General features: G+C 50.6%; 1 protein-coding gene across 1 annotated transcript; it reads left to right on the forward strand.

The window, feature by feature from the left end:
• Positions 1-16,846: 16,846 nt before the first annotated feature.
• Positions 16,847-19,226, forward strand: LOC123158860 (protein IQ-DOMAIN 17). Its single transcript, XM_044576680.1, has 5 exons — positions 16,847-17,160; positions 17,299-17,601; positions 17,695-17,973; positions 18,066-18,212; positions 18,337-19,226. Exons 1-5 carry the CDS (start codon positions 17,032-17,034, stop codon positions 19,114-19,116), a joined length of 1,638 nt encoding a protein of 545 aa, XP_044432615.1. The 5' UTR covers positions 16,847-17,031; the 3' UTR covers positions 19,117-19,226.
• The last annotated feature ends 1,124 nt before the right edge of the window (positions 19,227-20,350 follow it).

Below are 20,350 nucleotides of genomic sequence, written 5' to 3' on the forward strand. Positions count from 1 at the left end.
CCAAGTACGCCAACGGCGAAGAGGAGGACCGACTCCGGAGCGGCAAGTACAAGCCTAGTCAGTCGGAGAAAGGAAACTCCAGTCGGAAGCAGAAGCGGAAGGCCGAGCCAGCGGCTCCTGGAGAGGCTCTGGCCGTGACTCAGGGCAAGTTCAAAGGAAAACCCAAAGGATCCTGGAACCCCAAGAAGGTGAAGGATAAAGAAGGAAATGACGTGATGGATCTGCCGTGTCACATCCACACGAAGAAAGACGAAGAGGGTAATTTCATCTACCCGAAGCATACCACTCGCCAGTGCCGGCTCCTGATCCAGCAGTTCCAAGGTAAACAACCCAAGGACAAGGAAAAGGAGTCGGACAAAGCCGAAGACAAGGAGGACAGTGATGGAGGATATCCTCATGTTAACTCCACTCTGATGATCTTTGCTGATGTGGAAAGCAAAAGCCGACTGAAGGTTATCAACCATGAGGTGAATATGGTCGCCCCGGCGACGCCCAGTTATCTGAGATGGTCCCAAACTCCCATTACATTCGACCAGTCTGATCACCCGACTCATATAGCCACCCCTGGGAGGCAAGCTTTGGTGGTCGACCCGGTCGTCTAAGGCACTCGACTGACGAAGGTGCTAATGGATGGTGGTAGTGGACTGAACATATTATATGCGGAGACGCTGAAAGGAATGGGCATTCCGATGTCCCGACTGAGCACCAGCAACATGAGTTTTCATGGAGTTATACCTGAAAAGAAGGCTGAGTCACTCGGCCAAATAGCTCTGGACGTAGTGTTCGGTGACTCGAAGCATTTCCGCAAAGAGAAGCTTACATTTGAAGTCGTGGATTTTCAGAGCGCTTACCACGCTATTTTGGGGAGACCAGCTTACGCACGATTCATGGCTCGACCATGTTACGTGTACCTCAAACTGAAGATGCCCGGCCCCAAAGGTGTGATCACTATCACTGGTAATCGGAAGAAGGCAGAAGAGTGTTTCCAGAAAGGCTCGAAAATTGCTGATTCCCAGATAACAATGGTCGAGCTGGAGGGGTACAAGAAAAATGCAGATCCGAGTGATTTGTTACGGGCCAAGAAGCCTGCCACAGAATCAGCATTTCAGTCGTCCGGTGAGACGAAGCCTGTTCACATTCACCCGACCGACCCCAATGCAGCTCCGACCCATATTTCCACAACACTCGACCCTAAATAGGAAGAAGCGCTCATCCAGTTCCTCCGTGAGAACTGGGACATCTTTGCATGGAAGCCTGCCGACATGCCGGGTGTTCCCAGGGGGCTGGCTGAGCATCGCCTTAGAGTCGACTCAACAGCAAAACCAGTCAAAGAACATCTTCGATGGTCTGCCGTCCAGAAGAGAAAAGCCATTGGTGAGGAGGTGGCCTGACTATTGGCGGCAGGGTTTATCCGAGAGATATACCACTCCGAGTGGCTCGCCAATGTCGTCACGGTTCCCAAGGACAAGTCACTCCGCATGTGCATTGATTTCAAACACATCAATCGGGCCTGCCCGAAAGATCATTTTCCTCTCCCTCGCATCGATCAAATTATTGACTCGACTGCGGGATGCGAGAGGTTGTCTTTTCTAGACGCCTATTCCGGGTACCATCAGATCCGTCTGTACGGACCCGATGAGATAAAAACAGCTTTCATCACTCCATTCGGGTGCTTCTGCTATATCACCATGCCATTCGGCCTCAAGAATGCCGGAGCCACGTTCATGCGGATGATTCAGAAGTGTTTACTCACTCAAATCAGCCGGAATGTTGAAGCGTACATGGATGATATTGTGGTCAAATCACAAAAGGGTTCCGACCTGTTGACTGACCTCGCTGAAACATTTGCCAATCTCAAGAGGTATGATATCAAGCTCAATCCGTCAAAGTGCACATTCGGAGTTCCTGGTGGAAAGTTACTCGGTTTTCTTGTTTCCGAACGAGGAATCGATGCTAACCTAGAAAAAGTTGGCACTATACTCCGGATGAAACGCCCTGTGCAGGTGCACGATGTCCAGAAGCTTACTGGATGTTTGGCCGCGTTAAGTCGATTCATCTCTCGACTCGGTGAAAAGGCATTGCCTCTTTACCGACTGATGAAGAAGGCAGACAAGTTCGAGTGGACTCCAGAAGCTGATGCAGCGTTTGCCGAGCTAAAAGCTCTGCTCTCCACCCAGCCGGTGCTTGCTGCTCCAGTCAGCAAAGAGCCTCTGTTGCTTTATATTGCAGCCACAAGACAAGTCGTCAGTACAGTACTTACGGTCGAACGGGAAGAAGAAGGGAAAGACTTCAAAGTTCAGCGCCCAGTGTACTATCTGTCTGAAGTTTTGACTCCATCAAAGCAAAGATATCCTCATTATCAGAAGCTTGTGTATGGGATCTACATGACCACGAAGAAGGTTGCTCATTATTTCTCTGATCATTCCATTACAGTCGTCAGCGACGCTCCACTTTCAGAGATTCTTCACAACAGAGATGCAACTGGTCGAGTGGAGAAATGGGCGATTGAACTCCTTCCCCTTGATATCAAGTTTGAGGCAAAGAAAGCCATTAAGTCCCAAGCAATAGCAGATTTCCTTGCCGAGTGGATTGAACAGCAGCAGCCGACTCAAGTTCACTCGGAGCATTGGACCATGTTCTTTGATGGCTCTAAGATGTTAAATGGTTCCGGTGCTGGGGTAGTCTTGGTTTCCCCCAGAGGAGATAAGCTCAGATATGTGCTCCAGATTCACTTTGATTCCTCCAACAATGAGGCAGAATACGAGGCCCTTTTGTATGGGTTGCGCATGGCCATTTCACTCGGCGTCCGTCGCCTTATGGTTTATGGCGACTCGGCTTTGGTGGTCAACCAAGTGATGAAGGAGTGGGACGTTAGAAGCCCAGCCATGACTGGATACTGCAATGCAGTGAGGAAGCTTGAAAAGAAGTTTGAGGGGTTAGAGCTCCATCATATACCCCGACTGAAAAATCAAGCGGCTGATGATCGGGCAAAGATAGGTTCCAAGAGAGAAGCCATTCCCAGTGATGTGTTCTTGGAGCATATCCATACTCCATCAGTCAAAGAAGATCCTTTTACCGAAGAAGCTCCGCAGCCCAAGAGTGCCACAGATCCGACTGAGGTTGAAGTCCCAGCAGTGGTCGACTTGGTCATGGAGGCTTTAGTGATCACTCCCGATTGGACAGTTCCATACATCGCGTATATCCTGAGAAAAGAGCTCCCGGAGGATGAGGAAGAGGCTCGACAGATCGTCCGTCGATCCAAGGCCTTTACTGTGATCAAAGGACAGCTATACAGAGAGAGCGCGACTGGAGTTGGTCAGAAGTGCATAACACCAGAAGAAGGTCGAATAATCCTTGATGACATCCACTCGGGGACCTGTGGCCATCATGCGTCCTCTCGGACCATCGTGGCCAAAGCATACCGAGCCGGATTTTATTGGCCAAGAGCGAATGAAATGGCAAAGGAAATAGTCGACAAGTGCGAGGGATGCCAATTTTACTCCAACATGTCACACAAGCCTGCTTCAGCTCTGAAGACCATTCCACTCGTCTGGCCCTTCGCAGTATGGGGTTTGGATATGGTTGGTCCCTTGAGAACTGGACGAAGCGGTTTCACACATGTATTGGTAGCAGTCGACAAGTTCACCAAGTGGATTGAGGCTAAACCCATCAAGAATCTCTACGCCGGTACTGCTGTCAGCTTCATCAGAGAACTCATATTCAGATATGGAGTCCCACACAGCATCATCACTAACAATGGATCGAACTTCGATTCGGAGGAATTCAGGGCGTTCTGCACATCTCAGGGCACGCGAGTCGACTATGCTTCAGTCGCCCATCCCCAGTCGAATGGACAAGCGGAGCGGGCCAATGGCTTGATCCTCAAAGGGTTGAAACCCCGATTGATGCGAGACCTCAAGCATGCGGCTGGAGCATGGGTCGATGAACTCCCCTCGGTGCTATGGGGTCTAAGGACCACGCCTAATCGGTTGACTGGGAGAACTCCATTCTTCTTGGTCTATGGAGCTGAAGCGGTCTTGCCGAGTGATCTGCTCCACAATGCTCCTCGAGTCGAGCTCTACACCGAAGCTGAAGCAGAACAAGCGCGGCAGGATGCAGTCGACCTTTTAGAGGAAGAAAGGGAGATGGCTCTGATCCGATCGACCATCTACCAACAAGACTTGCATCGCTTCCACGCCAAAAACGTGAAGAGCCGAGCCTTCCAAGAAGGAGATTTGGTTCTCCGAGTGGATCAGCAGAAACCACACAAACTTGCTCCTTCTTGGGAAGGGCCCTTCATCGTCACCAAGGTTCTCCACAACGGAGCGTACCGTCTCTACAACGTCGAGCACAACATCGACGAGCCCCGAGCTTGGAATGCGGAGTTACTCCGCCCCTTTTACACTTAAGTTTTCACTCGGATGAGTTGTAATAAAAGTACTTCTGTAGTTCATGTTTACAAGATAATAGTGTCATAATTTCCCCAATGATTTTTGTCACTTTTATTTGTTCAGTAAAATTCCCCCTCGGTGGGTGGCTTAGCTGCGAATCCGTTTCGCCTAAGTTTGTAAAAAAAATCCTTACTGAGTGGTGAGCCAGCCTCCCACTCGGAGGCTTAGCTGCGAATACGTTTCGCCTAAGTTTCCATAAAATCCTACCGAGTGGTGAGCCAGCCTCCCACTCGGGGGCTTAGCTGTAGTCCAAGTACTCGCCTAAGTTCTAATAAAATCCTACCGAGTGGTGAGCAAGCCTCCCACTCGGACGCTTAGCTGCAGTCCAAGTACTCGCCTAAGTTCTAAAATCCTACCGAGTGGAGAGCAGACCTCCCACTCGGAGGCTTAGCTGCAGTCTAAGTGCTCGCCTAAGTTCAAATACAACATGCACCCTGCAGAGAGGACGAGGTGCAGGTCGATTGCTACCCTCTCCTCCGAGCTACGCCACAAGTACAACATGCGCTCTGCAAGGAGGACGAGGTGCAGGTCGACTACTTCCCTTTCCTCCGAGCTACGCCACAAGTACAACATGCGCCCTGCAGAGAGGACGAGGTGCAGGTCGACTGCTACCCTCTCCTCCGAGCTACGCCACAAGTACAATGTGTTTTCCATAAGAAAGACACCTTAAAAATCCTACCGAGTGGAGAGCAGACCTCCCACTCGGGGGCTTAGCTGCAGCCCAGTGCTCGCCTAAGTTTTGAAAATCCTACCGAGTGGAGAGCAGACCTCCCACTCGGGGGCTTAGCTGCAGCCTAGTGCTCGCCTAAGTTTTGAAAATCCTACCGAGTGGAGAGTAGACCTCCCACTCGGGGGCTTAGCTGCAGCCCAGTGCTCGCCTAAGTTTTGAAAATCCTACCGAGTGGAGAGCAGACCTCCCACTCGGGGGCTTAGCTGCAGCCCAGTGCTCGCCTAAGTTTTGAAAATCCTACCGAGTGGAGAGCAGACCTCCCACTCGGGGGCTTAGCTGCAGCCCAGTGCTCGCCTAAGTTTTGAAAATCCTACCGAGTGGAGAGCAGACCTCCCACTCGGGGGCTTAGCTGCAGCCCAGTGCCCGCCTAAGTTTTGAAAATCCTACCGAGTGGAGAGCAGACCTCCCACTCGGGGGCTTAGCTGCAGCCCAGTGCTCGCCTAAGTTTTGAAAATCCTACCGAGTGGAGAGCAGACCTCCCACTCGGGGGCTTAGCTGCAGCCCAGTGCTCGCCTAAGTTTATTGGGGAACAGGCCGATTGCAATAAGCACTTCGCTTTAACCTGCAAAAGACATCTCAAACTAAATGCAAGCGTATTCAAACGTCGAATCCAAGTTCGGATAAATACCTAACAGAACCGAAAGTGCTCAGGTGCTAAGCCTGTTAAGGTTTATCGGTTACAAAAATCACTCGGCATACCGAGGCAAATTTAAAGTGTCGAGCTCAAGAAGTTTTTTACCCCTCCTGTGGAGGGCTGGAAGGTGCAACGAACTCATCAAGGTCGATTCCATCAGCAATCCGAGTGGCAACGGCGATGAAGGTCTCCATGAAAGACCGGAAATTGTGCTTCTTGGTGTTAGCCACCCAAAGAGCCGCCAACTTGTCTTCTCATGCATCCTTGCAATGGACTCGGGCCAGAGATAGAGCCACATCAGCGCCACACCTGGCAGAAGACTTCTTCCACTCCTACACTCGGCCTGGGACTGTGTTCAGTCGAATCATCAGAGACTCGAGGTCATTCTGGAGCGTCTCCCTGGGCCAGAGCGTAGCGTCGATGCGGGAAGTGGCGACCTTCAGCCTTGTGAGATAATCAACAACGGCATCAACACGATATTCGAGCCGGAGCACGTTCATGGCGACTTCAGCATTCACCGGAGAGTTGATGGGGTCCAGGTTAGGCTCCAGTCGACCAGTCTCCTCTTCAAAGTTTTGGCAAAATTCTGCAAACACAACCACCGAGTCAAGACAACAGTCGAATGAAAAGATCATAGTTAAAATACCTGTTTGGTGCAAAAGATTACCTTCGAGCATGAGGAATAGCTTCTTGGCGAGTCCGCCTAGATAAGCCTCCAGATCGTTCTTCTTCCCCACCAGCTCACTGGCCTTGTCACTCAGGGCAATTTTATCACTTTTCAGTCGACTGACCTCTTTGTTGGCAGCATCAAGAGCAGCTTTCAGATTGGTGTTTTCTTCTTCAAGCTTGGTGACCGAAGCCAACTTCTCGTCTGCGAGCTTGGTCTTCTCTAAAGCTGTTTTCTGCATTTCAGCCAACTCAAGGTCTTTCTTCTTCTGGGCATCCTTCACTTTGCCTGCAAAGTTACAGCAAGGTCAGAATTTGAAACAAACGAGGGGCAAAAGCAGTTGTCGGAAGCCTTACCAAACATACCTTTAGCTTCCTCCTTCGCCTTCGTTAAGTTCTCCTGGGCCAACTTCAGATCAAGCTCGAGCTGGATGTGTTTGTTCTCCAACTCAGTGTAACGAGCCGCAAGGTCGCAGGATTTCTACGAAGAACCAATCGACAAAATGTCAAAGACAATTCACTTCCGAGTGATTAAGGAAAAATCATATGTTTCTAAGACTACGGCCGAATGCAAACATTCGACCATAGTCTCGGGGACTACACCCAATGTGTGCACTCAGCGTGCCCCCACTAGTTCTATCAAGTTAGAGTCGACCAGTCGACCAACAACAAAAAAAAACAGGACATATTCTTCAGACTGTAGTCAACTGCCAGCAGTCGACCACAGTCTCGGGGACTACACCCAGTGGGTGCACTCAGCGTGCCCCCACCGGTCTGGAAATCCATTCGACCTAGTCGAATGAAGGAAAAACTTAAACTATAAAGACTATGGTCGACTGCCAGCAGTCCACCATAGCCTTGGGGACTACACCCAGTGGGTGCACTCAGCGTGCCCCCACTAAACCGGAGTTCCAATCAACACACCCAGTGGGTGTAGGACAATCACTATGGATTTCAGAAAGAAGAATTTTCAGATATCATATCCTAATAGAACAGGCGGTGCCCGACTGACCTGAACGTTACTCTGAAGAGCTGAACTGGCGTCATAGGCGGCCTGGCTAGCTTCTCAGATGGCCTTCACTTGCTCCATCATGACTCCCGCCTGGCGTATTGCTTCTTTCGCAGCACTGGCTTGGTCCTCTGGGACGAAGTGGGTTGAGAAAAGCGACGGCTGTGCAGCACTCAACGATGAGGGGCGGGCACTCGTCAACGGCACCGCAAAAGATACGGTAGGCCCAGTGGTGTTCTCTCCCTCCGCAACTAGTGTCTCGGGTGCTGGCACGTCTTGAGTCGCCTTGCCAGCAGACGCTTCCCTGCTCCTCCTGTGCCTCAGTGGTTCCTCATCGTTGTCGTCAGGAAGGGTAATAACAACATTGGACGGGACTACAGAAAAGAATCAAAATTAGAGATAAAAAGCCAATCGACTGAAGACAGAATTATGAAAGTCATACCAGGTTTTGAAGTGGCAGCGTCTTCCATCTCGTGATCGTCAGCCCTGGCCGAGGTATCGGAAGTAGCAGCGCTGCAGTACCAGAAGTCAGTCGGTTGATTCATGAGTCGATCAAAAATAAGTTCATATGGAACAGAAAAACTCAAGTAGCATCATTACCCTGAGATAGTGGGGATCACCATCTTCATCTTCGGCAAGACCTTCGCCGGCTTCGACGGTGCCACTTTGGATTGCTTCGGAGCTTTCTCAGTCGGCACCGGGGAAGTGGTTCGAGGGCGCTTGGTCGACTGGGCGACAGTCGCGACCCCCTTACCGCGCTCGGTCGTAGGGTCATGAGCGAGCTTCGAGCATCTTTCCGAGCGAGGTGGTGCAACTTCCTCCTCCTCCTCCTCTTCTTCCTCCTCACCAGAGTCATCACCTTCATCATCAGCAGCAGCATCCGAATCCCACTCCTCTTGGCTTTCACCCCCACTTCCTTCCTCCTCCTCAGTCGGCGTCTGTGCTCCATTGGGCATCGAGTATAATTCGGTGGTGGCCTGACAGACAACAAAACAAAGATCAATCGACCAACTTGCAGCAAAAGCAGAATGGGTATAGCAAGATTACAATTGAGGATAAAGTGGGCATACCGTGTCCGGAGTGTAGGAATGGTCGAGTGGCGGAATCCTTCTGGCTCTTCGAGGGTTGTCCTTATTCCCTGTGATCGCGGCCATCCACCTCTCCAGTGTGGCGTCGTCGACTGCTTCTGGATGGACCCGAGTTTCATCCTTGGTTCCATAGTACAACCACATTGGATGGCCTCGGTACTAAAGTGGTTGGATGCGCCGCCTAAGGAAGACCTCCAGAAGGTCCATGCCCGTCACTCCTTCCTGAACTAACGACACTACACGCTCCATCAACATTTTTGCTTGGGCTTTCTCCTCAGGGAGAACCTTCAGAGAAGAGGGCTTGTTCACTCGGTCCATGGAAAACGGAGGGAGACCAGTCGACTGCCCCGGCGTCGACTCGTCTTGGCAGTAGAACCAAGTCGACTGCCACCCTCTGACCGACTCAGGAAGGGTCATGGCCGGAAAGGTACTCTTGCTCCTCATCTGAATCCCAAGACCCCTGCACATCTGAATAACTTTAGTCCTATCGTCATCCGGACTCGCCTTTTTCACTGTCTGTGAGCGACAAGTGAATATGTGCTTGAAGAGACCCCAGTGCGATCGACAGCCCAGGAAGTTCTCGCAGATGGATACGAAGGCAGCAAGGTAGGCGATGGAATTTGGATTGAAATGGTGGAGTTGAGCCCCAAAGAAATTCAAGAACCCACGGAAGAAAACAGTCAGAGGCAGGGAGAACCCACGGTCTACGTGAGTGGCTAGAAGAACGCAGTCACCCTCCTGTGGCTGCGGTTGCCATTCGTTCCCCGGGAGCCTCGCTGCCCCGTGAGGGATCAAGCCCTCGTTGGCCATCTCAGTGAGATCCGTCTCGGTGATGGTCGAGCGGATCCAATCCCCTTGGACCCAGCCTTGCGGCAGGCGAGACCTTGACGAGGATCCGCCCCGACTGCGCGCTCTCCCTTTTGCCTTCCCCGTCGCCGTCGCCTTCTTTGCGTGCTCCAAAGCCGCCGTCTTCTCCTTCACCATTGTCGCCGACGAAGCGCACGAGGAGTGGATGGGCGGGGGCGAGAGCGGGCACGGTGGGCAGAGATGGAGAGGGCAGAAGGAGAAAAGGGGAGGTACTGTTCAAAAACCCTCGCCCGGCGCGTTTTATAAGGACGCTTCCGAGTGGATGACAAGTGGGCCTGGGTGATCCTATCACATCCCAAAACAGTCGCGCGTACGCGATACGTGGCGAAAAAGGCGGCGCAGAAATCGAGGCGTCTATGCCCTATCCCATCCGAGCACCGTGGTCCGCCCCGCTTCGCGCGCTTCCCGAAATTCGGATCCCACAAAATCCGCTAATAGCAGATCAATCTGTCAGACGAGAGATTTCCTGCGATCCGTCGCTCGGAAGTTTACTAAGTTCAAAAGTTCACTCGACGGGAGAAAAGAATGGATCAAGGCGACTGAAAGAAAAGTTGTTGTTATCAATAAAGAGATTATTGGTCCAAGATGATACATGTTCAGAACACAAAAGCAGGTCGGAAATATTATCAACTCCTTCCTCACTCAAACCTCGATCCATTCGGGGGCTAATGATGAAGTCATGTACCTAGGGTAGGGTCATAGACCTGACCTAAGTACCCTTCCCAAGGACACCCTCAGAAGAAACTGCCTTCCAGTCGACCAAGAGGGACTTCACTCGATGGACTCGAAGGACTCGACCATGAAGACTCACTCGACCACCAGGAGATCAAGAGCCACTCTGCATCCAAACGGTCTGTAATTAAGTAGTCTTTATGGCATTTAGGACACTTTATGTAAGGTGTTACCAGTAACGCCTAGCCTTAATGCACTTTAAACCCTGCATAACTGAGGGCCGGAGGGGTCTGGCAGACACTATATAAGCCACCCCCCCTCCTCAGTGTAAAGGGTTCACATCCTTGTAATCCATACATACATAATCCAGTCGACCGCCTCCGGGCACCGAGACGTAGGGCTGTTACTTCCTCCGAGAAGGGCCTGAACTCGTACATCCCTTGTCCTTACAACTGCTCCATGGCTAGGATCTTGCCTCTCCATACCTAACCCCCATTCTACTATCAGACTCAGAACCACAACAGTACACCTTCTATCACAGATCCGAAGGCAAGACATTCGTTGCTAAGAATGGATCCTTTCTAGAGAAGGAGTTTCTCTCGAAAGAAGTGAGTGAGAGGAAAGTAGAACTTGATGAGGTAACTGTACCTGCTCCCTTATTGGAAAGTAGTTCATCACAGAAATCGGTTCCTGTGACACCTACACCAATTAGTGAGGAAGCTAATGATATTGATCATGAAACTTTAGATCAAGTTTCTACTGAACCTCGTGGGTCTACCAGAGTAAGATCCGCACCAGAGTGGTACGGTAATCCTATTCTGGAAGTCATGTTACTTGACCATGATGAACCTACGAACTATGAGGAAGCGATGATGAGCCCAGATTCCGTAAAATGGCTAGAGGCCATGAAATCTGAGATGGGATCCATGTATGAGAACAAAGTATGGACTTTGGTTGACTTGCCCGATGATCGGCAAGCCATTAAGAATAAATGGATCTTTAAGAAGAAGACTGACGCTGATGGTAATATAATTGTCTATAAAGTTCGACTTGTTGCGAAAGGTTTTCGACAAGTTCAAGGGGTTGACTTCGATGAGACTTTCTCACCCGTAGCGATGCTTAAGTCTGTCTGAATCATGTTAGCTATTGCTGCATTTCATGATTATGAAATTTGGCAAATGGATGTCAAAACTGCATTCTTGAATGGATTTCTGGAAGAAGAGTTGTATATGATGCAGCCAGAAGGTTTTGTTGATCCAAAAGGTGCTAACAAAGTGTGCAAGCTCCAGCGATCCATTTATGGATTGGTGCAAGCATCTCGGAGTTGGAATAAATGCTTTGACAGTGTGATCAAAGCATATGGTTTTGTACAGACTTTTGGAGAAGCCTGTATTTACAAGAAAGTGAGTGGGAGCTCTGTAGCATTTCTGATATTATATGTGGATGACATATTATTAATTGGAAATGATATAGAATTTCTGGATAGCATAAAGGGATACTTGAATAAAAGTTTTTCAATGAAAGACCTCGGTGAAGCTGCTTACATATTGGGCATCAAGATTTATAGAGATAGATCAAGACGCTTAATAGGACTTTCACAAAGCACATACCTTGATAAAATTTTGAAAAAGTTCAAAATGGATCAGGCAAAGAAAGGGTTCTTGCCCGTACTACAAGGTTTGAAGTTGAGTCAGACTCAATGCCCGACCACAGCAGAAGATAGAGAGAAAATGAAAGATGTTCCCTATGCTTCAGCCATAGGCTCTATCATGTATGCAATGCTGTGTACCAGACCTGACGTATGCTTAGCAATAAGCTTGGCAGGAAGGTACCAAAGTAATCCAGGAGTGGATCACTGGACAGAGGTCAAGAACATCCTGAAATACCTGAAAAGGACTAAGGATATGTTTCTCGTATATGGACGTGACAAAGAGCTAGTCGTAAATGGTTACGTCGATGCACGCTTTGACACTGATCCGGACGATTCTAAATCGCAAACCGGATACGTGTTTTTATTAAACGATGGAGCTGTAAGTTGGTGCAGTTCTAAACAAAGCGTCATGGCGGGATCTACATGTGAAGAGGAGTACATAGCTGCTTCGGAAGCAGCAAATGAAGGAGTCTGGATGAAGGAGTTCATTTCCGATCTAGGTGTCATACCTAGTGCATCGGGACCAATGAAGATCTTCTGTGACAATACTGGTGCAATTGCCTTGGCAAAGGAATCCAGATTTCACAAGAGGACCAAGCACATCAAGAGATGCTTCAATTCCATACGGGACCAAGTCCAAATGGGAGACATAGAAACTTGCAAGATACATACGGATCTGAATGTTGCAAACCCGTTGACTAAGCCTCTCTCACGAGCAAAACATGATCAGCACCAAGACTCCATGGGTGTTCGAATCATTACTATGTAATCTAGATTATTGACTCTAGTGCAAGTGGGAGACTGAAGGAAATATGCCCTAGAGGCAATAATAAAGTTATTATTTATTTCCTCATATCATGATAAATGTTTATTATTCATGCTAGAATTGTATTAACCGGAAACATAATACATGTGTGAATACATAGACAAACACAACGTCACTAGTATGCCTCTACTTGACTAGCTCATTAATAAAGATGGTTATGTTTCCTAACCATAGACATGTGTTGTCATTTGATTAATGGGATCACATCATTAGGAGAATGATGTGATTGACATGACCCATTCCGTTAACCTAGCACTTGATCGTTTAGTATATTGCTATTGCTTTCTTCATGACTTATACATGTTCCTGTAACTATGAGATTATGCAACTCCCGTTTACCGGAGGAACACTTTGGGTGCTACCAAACGTCACAACGTAACTGGGTGATTATAAAGGAGTACTACAGGTGTCTCCAAAGGTACATGTTGGGTTGGTGTATTTCGAGATTAGGTTTTGTCACTCCGATTGTCGGAAAGGTATCTCTGGGCCCTCTCGGTAATGCACATCACTATAAGCCTTGCAAGCAATGTAGCTAATGAGTTAGTTACGGAATGATGCATTACATAACGAGTAAAGAGACTTGCCTGTAACGAGATTGAACTAGGTATTGGATACCGACGATCGAATCTCGGGCAAGTAACATACCGATGACAAAGGGAACAACGTATGTTGTTATGCGGTTTGACCGATAAAGATCTTCGTAGAATATGTAGGAACCAATATGGGCATCTAGGTTCCGGTATTGGTTATTAACCGAGAATAGTTCTAGGTCATGTCTACATAGTTCTCGAACCCGTAAGGTCCGCACGCTTAACGTTACGATGATAGTTTCATTATGAGTTTATAACTTTTGATGTACCGAAGTTTGTTCGGAGTCCCGGATGTGATCACGGACATGACGAGGAGTCTCGAAATGGCCGAGACATAAAGATTGATATATTGGACGACTATATTCGGACACCGGAAGTGTTCCGGACGTTTTCGGAGAAAACCGGAGTGCCGGAGGGTTACCGGAACCCCCCCGGGAGAAGTAATGGGCCCTATGGGCCTTAGTGGAGAGAGAGAGGGGCATCCAGCATGGGCCGCGCGCCTCCTCCCCCTCTGGTCAGAATTGGACTAGGAGGGGGGGGCGCCCCCCTCTTTCCCTCTCCCTCTCCCCCTTCCTTTCCCCCTCCTAGTAGGAGTAGGAAAGGGGGAGTCCTACTCCTACTAGGAGGAGGACTCCTCCTCCTGGCGCGCCCTCTAGGGCCGGCCGGCCTCCCCCTTGCTCCTTTATATACGGGGGCGGGGGGCACCCTAGAACACACAAGTTGATCTACGGATGGTTCCTTAGCCGTGTGCGGTGCCCCCCTCCACCATATTCCACCTCGGTCATATTGTCGCGGAGTTTAGGCGAAGCCCTGCGCCGGTAGAACATCATCATCGTCACCACGCCGTCGTGCTGACGGAACTCATCCCCGACGCTTTGCTGGATCGGAGCCCGGGGAACGTCATCGAGCTGAACGTGTGCTGAAGACGGAGGTGCCGTATGTTCGGTGCTTGGATCGGTCAGATCGTGAAGACGTACGACTATATCAACCGCGTTGTCATAACGCTTCCGCTTACGGTCTACGAGGGTACGTGGACAATACTCTCCCCTCTCGTTGCTATGCCATCACCATGATCTTGCGTGTGCGTAGGAAATTTTTTGAAATTACTATATTCCCCAACATCTAGAACTACTCACAGATGCAAAAAATCTTCTTCTTTGGGTTGGCAACCGTCAAGCATGCCCTGGACTCTGGTCAGCTACTCGGTCTGCCTATGCTTGACTATTTAGACACCCAGGAGTCAGATACCATCGTCCTTGATGGCCCTAATAAGGATGGTGATCACGCTCCTGTGCTTAATGGGAAGTGGAAGAGGGGCAGCTTGACGGATGAGGAGCTACGTGCCTTCATCATCATGACTCAAGTCGTCAAGGAGGTGGCAGTCGTCCTCGGGGAAAGCAAAGCGGTCGACGTCCACCCTGACCTCTAAATCGCCGTCATGGCCCAAGGTGGCATCAACCCAGAGGCTCTGATGGCTGCTCCGAGTCACATGCTGGACAAAACGGCTCAGGCTGTTGGGTTTGTTGCCATGGCCAACTCCCATAGGGTGCTCTGGCTCAGGACCTGGCTGGTCAAGCACTACTACCAGTGTTTTTTCTGGTGGTGGTGGTGACACCGTGCATGATCCTCGACGACGATGGCGATGGTGATGACGATGTACATTTTGTGGTAGCTAGGGCTTGAACACTGATGCTTCCCTATATATTTTGACGAGGTGGTATATACTAACCCCTCACACTGATGGCGAGCTTGCGGGGTAGGAATACACCCTCTTTTGAACGTGGTGGTAGATGACACCATAGTAGATAGGATGCATGCTTAAGTTTCATTTCTTCCATGTGTATTGCTGTTGCTTTGATTGTTGCTTGAATTCTTACTCTTCTGTCATTGCTAGGACAAGTGGTATGCAGTCAACAAAGGGAGGATTCCGGGGGTCTATAGTTTCTGGGATGCATGCGAAGAAAATGTCAACTGCTACCCAAAGGACTCCTACGAAGGGTTTAAGACTAGGCAGTACACAGTGGATGCTTACTCCAAATTTGTGCACAAGCATGCAAGTAATGTCGAGTACGCAAGGCTCCTTGTCAGTTTGGTTGTGTGGGATGAGAACTTCATCATCATCGTCCAGTTCGCCGTGATTGCAATGTTGTTTTATTGGTGTGACCGGTGTGATTGTGTGTAAGGTGTAACTGATAAGCTTACTGCTTAGGGTACACGATAAACTGACCTTGCTGTTGCAAGCAACTGAACAACGTGTGATAGTATGAGGCCAGCCAATGCAGGAACCAAGCACATGGCCTAGAGTTGGTGCTACTATGCACGGAACAGTATACAGACAAATAAACGACATGCAGGTAATGATTTTTACTACCCACATTTGTTCAATGGGACTTAAGTGAAACAAGTATGCAAAGTGAAAAAACGCTGGAGCAACCAAGCGCGTTGGCGTTGCAAGTTGCTTGGCGTGTTGTGCATGCATGCATGCAGGTGCGATCCGGCCGTATGAGCCGAACTCATCTGCACGTAGTACTGCGATCCACGATACGTACTCCCAATTTTTTCTTGGGATACGTACTCCCATTAACTATACCCGGCCCATCAACAAAACATTCAATTTTTGCAAGTACTTCAAACTGGGTGCGTATGGGCAGCCAACTAGCCGGTGTGGCTGCTGGTCCGGTCCGGACCACGCATGTGTCACCAATGCGGGCATGTGACCTGCTGGAGCGCGCACGCGGCTGGACCCCCACCGTATCTGCGTCCCACTACTTGGGTTGAGGCAGTCAACCCTAGATCGGTCGATATCAGCACACACAAAATCAGAAAATGATTCGTCTGCGTGCCGACAAATTACATATGTCCATTGAGGATAAGTAGAGACTAGCAGTATGAAACAATCATGCTCACAAGTTTATTCAAATGTACATTTGTTCCCGGTTGGTGGTTACATGCAGTCGTACCTAGCTAGCTAACGGTGCCAACTCCCCCTCTAGACACTTTCTTCAGTCATTATCAATTCATTTTGTACCATCTACGTACATATACTCCAAAATGATGCTCGTAGTTGTAGAAAAATGCTGCGCGAATCATTTCGCATCTGCAGCGCACACGTCCGTCCACTCATCATCACACCCGAACGGATTAGACAAACGGCTCAAAAGGCTTTCCCCCGGGCTCCACCCCATCGTAACGTTCACCCACCAGGACCCTACCCACCCCACCACAGCATGGGGAAAGGGTGCTGGCCCCACCTGTCAGCGAGTGAGCAACTGGTAGCAGCAGTGCCGACGGCAGCACAGTCTTCTTCACTCCACTCCGCTCCCCTCATGCTGCGCGTCTACTGCTAAGACTAGACACAGTGGTAGTAACTTCGGTAGTTACATCGAGTCCAACTCAGCAAATTTGCTTATGTGGCAGTGAGTTAATGAGGAGAGATGTAATACTAGTAACTACCTGCAAAAAAAAACTTAGCTAGTTACTGTAACATCACATGTCCCCATGCAATATGAGTTTATAACCTAATAAATGAATCTTTGTATGTTACCACACTTATGTTACTATCCACTATTAAGGTAGTAACATAGTCTAAGAATATGTGTATGTTACTAGTGTATGTTACTCTCCATTGTGGCTAGTCTGCTCCACATAAAAGACCGCGTGAGTCATCAAACCCCCCACTGCCCGCGCCAGCCAGCCGCGGCAATAATAATAACTCGGCCGCCTCCTGCCATGCCGCACGCTAGCACGCTAGGATCGAGTAGCTCGTAGCGTAGCCGTGCGAGGGAGGGAGGTGGGTCGATGCCCGCGGCCGTGCAACCACAGCAACCGCGAGCCGGTGGTGTTCGCCATGGGGAATAAGAAGGGCGGGTCGTCGTGGCTCACCGCCGTCAAGCGGGCCTTTCGCTCGCCGTCCAAGGAGGACAGCCCCAAGAAGTCTGCACGCCTCCGCGAGGACCCTGACGCCGACGAGGACAAGGTAGTCCCCCTACCCTTCCCCCGTTTCTTCTCTCAATGCATCTCCTCTCTGGCCGTCCTTCTCGGTGTTCGATTCTTGATTAGTCTTTACGAGTTAATGCATGACTGACGCTGTGTCTCGTGCGCTCGCACCGCGCAGACCAAGCGGGAGAGGCGGAGATGGCTCTTCAGGAGATCCTCGTCCCCGTCTCCGTCTCCGGCGTCTGCCCCCGCGCCGCCGGAGCAGCAGCAGTCCGCAGCGAGGTCGGCACCCGCACCCGCTGTGACGGACGAGCAGCGTCACGCCATCGCGCTGGCTGTGGCGACCGCGGCGACGGCCGAGGCTGCCGTGGCCACTGCACAGGCGGCGGCCGAGGTAGTCCGCCTGACCCGCCCCTCCTCCAGCTTCGTGCGGGAGCACTACGCCGCCGTCGTCGTACAGACCGCCTTCCGAGGCTACCTGGTAGCTAACTGCCTGCAATGGCTGCGCCTCACTTGCCGTCGATCTCATTCTCCCTCGAGGTGTTTGCCGTAATGCGTTTCTGCCCTTGCACAGGCGAGGCGTGCTCTGCGCGCGCTCAAGGGGCTGGTGAAGCTGCAGGCGCTGGTGCGCGGGCACAACGTGCGGAAGCAGGCCAACATGACGCTGCGGTGCATGCAGGCGCTGGTGCGCGTCCAGGCGCGGGTGCGCGACCAGCGGATGCGACTCTCCCAGGAGTCCTTGTCCGCCGCCGGTGCGGCCGCCTGCGGCAGCAGCAAATCCTCCTACAGCGTTGACACATCCGCTTTCTGGGACTCCAAGTACACCCAGGAATACGCCGAACGCCGCTCTGTGGTCCGTCTCTACCAACCAGCATTCGCATCTGTCGATCTCGTGGCGCTGCTTGTTAGTACAAGTTTGATGGTGATGGATTGATTGGGTTGCAGGAGCGGTCGCGAGACGGCAGCATCTTCGCCGCCGAAGACTGGGACGACCGGCCGCGGACGATAGAGGAGATTCAGGCGATGCTGCAGACGAGGAAAGACGCTGCTCTCAAGCGTGAGAGAGCGCTCTCATACGCCTTTTCTCACCAAGTAAGAACTCAGTGCATCAACAAGTCCACTCCACCAACATGTTTGTTGATTGCATTTGAAGTTTTGTCAATTTTCTTTTATAGCTGTTCGATCTTATTGTTTGCTGTTGTGTGTTGGCTTAAAGATTTGGAGGAACCCCGCGCCGTCAGTCGAGGAGGAGATGGACGTCGACGGGCAGCCGCGCTGGGCGGAGAGGTGGATGGCGTCGCGCGCGTCGTTTGATACAAACAGGAGCAGCGCCCGAACTGCCGCGGCGGCGGCTGCCGCGGCACCAGGGCGCGCGTCCACGGACCACCGCGACCAGGTCAAGACGTTGGAGATCGACACTGGGCGGCCATTCTCCTACTCCACGCCTCGCCGGCACGCCCCACCGTCGCAGCACGGGAACGGCTCGCCGATGCACCGTGCGCACAACCAGGCTTCTGCCACGCCGTCACCGGGGAAGGCGAGGCCACCGATACAGGTGCGCTCCGCGAGCCCGCGAGTGGAGCGCGGCACAAGTGGTGGAGGAGGAAGCTACACACCGAGCTTGCACTCCCAGCGCCATGCGTCCTCCGGCTCGGCGGTGCCGAACTACATGGCGGCCACGGAATCTGCAAAGGCACGTATCCGCTCCCAGAGCGCGCCACGGCAACGCCCTGCAACCCCGGAGCGCGACCGGCCACAGACCGCCTATAACCCCGCCGGAGGGAGCGCGAAGAAGCGGCTGTCGTTCCCCGTCCCTCAGGACCCGTACGGCGTTGGGTACGCGCAGAGCCTGCGGAGCCCGAGCTTCAAGAGCGCGACGGGGCGGTTCACCTCCGAGCAGCGTTCCACCGTGTCGTCTCTGTCGTGCGCAGAGAGCGTCGGCGGGGAACCAGTCTCCCCGTCGTCCACCACTGACCTCCGCCGCTGGCTCCGTTGAGTTGAGCCGCCGGCGAGGTGTTCGTTGTAATACCTGCGTTGCTAATTTTCTCGTAATCTCCTCGGAGAAAAATGATCTTCTCGTAATCTACTGCTTTTGCGAGTGGTCCATGATTTTCTCGTAATCTCCTCGGAGAAAAATGTTTTTCTCGTATTTTCTTGCTGCGTTTTGGTGTCATTCTGTGCGGTGGGGCTTGAGTGTCAGGGCGCAGGTTGTAAAGGGCAGTTCGTTAGTTGGGTCCTGTTGGAGTTCGGGAAAGCGGTAAGGCTGGTTGTAATGGAAGTATCATACACTAGTATTAGGCTGGTCATAGTGGAGAGTAACTTAGACTAGTAACATACATATGTTACTAGTCTATGTTACTACCTTCATAGTGGGTAGTGTCATAGGTGTGGTAACATAGTTGCCTTCATTTATTACTTTGTAGACTCATTATGCATTGGAAACCGCTATGTGATGGTAACATATTATGTTACTCTATTTGCCTCTCTCCTCATTAACTACTTGCCACATCACCAATTTTGCTTATGTGGAATCTATGTTACTACCTATGTTACTCCCACTATGACCAGCCTTATGATACTAGTGTATGATACTACATCCTGGTTGTAATGGAAGTATCATACACTAGTATTATGATACTAGTGTATGATACTACATCCGTAATGCATAGTATCATATGTTGGTATCATAGTGGACTATATTTACTGCCATGCATGACACAAAGTAGCACATCATTTAATATGATACGGTATCAGGATATGATACTCAAACATCTCTTTCTTCGTTTAATTCCATGCCACCTCATCAAAATTGCTTAGTTGGCATGCATGATACTATCTATGAGACTCCCATTACAGGCAGCCTAAAAGCGCTGGCTTTTCGTGCCTTGCGTAGGCGTCTTCCGCTTTTCACGTAGTGCGCGGCTCCAGCTCTGTGCGTGTGCGAGTACAACCGCGCTTTCGTAGTGTATTTTTGTGGCGAGAACACAACTTATTTATTTATTACTCTGTCCGTTCCTAAACATAAGGGCCTCTTTGATTTATAGGATTACAAAAAAAACATGAATAGGAAAAACGCAGGATTAGAATGACATGTCATCTTGAATCCAATAGGATTGTATAAGTGTTTGATTGTGCATAGAAAAAACGTAGGATTCTTTCAAAGAGGCTCCAGCTCTGTGCGTGCCAGGTAGGGGTGCGCCGAAATCTTCTTTCCGCCGATCTGCGTTCTA

Source organism: Triticum aestivum, chromosome 7B (assembly GCF_018294505.1).
Source record: "Triticum aestivum cultivar Chinese Spring chromosome 7B, IWGSC CS RefSeq v2.1, whole genome shotgun sequence".
Classification (NCBI taxonomy): Eukaryota; Viridiplantae; Streptophyta; class Magnoliopsida; order Poales; family Poaceae; genus Triticum; species Triticum aestivum.

Bases quoted from the DNA above. Each gene is read 5' to 3' on its own strand.
- LOC123158860 (XM_044576680.1), top strand. From the start codon at position 17,032: ATGGGGAATAAGAAGGGCGGGTCGTCGTGGCTCACCGCCGTCAAGCGG. The intron at 17,161-17,298 runs GTAGTCCCCCTA...CGCACCGCGCAG, and splicing joins CTGACGCCGACGAGGACAAG to ACCAAGCGGGAGAGGCGGAG. The intron at 18,213-18,336 runs GTAAGAACTCAG...GTTGGCTTAAAG, and splicing joins CATACGCCTTTTCTCACCAA to ATTTGGAGGAACCCCGCGCC.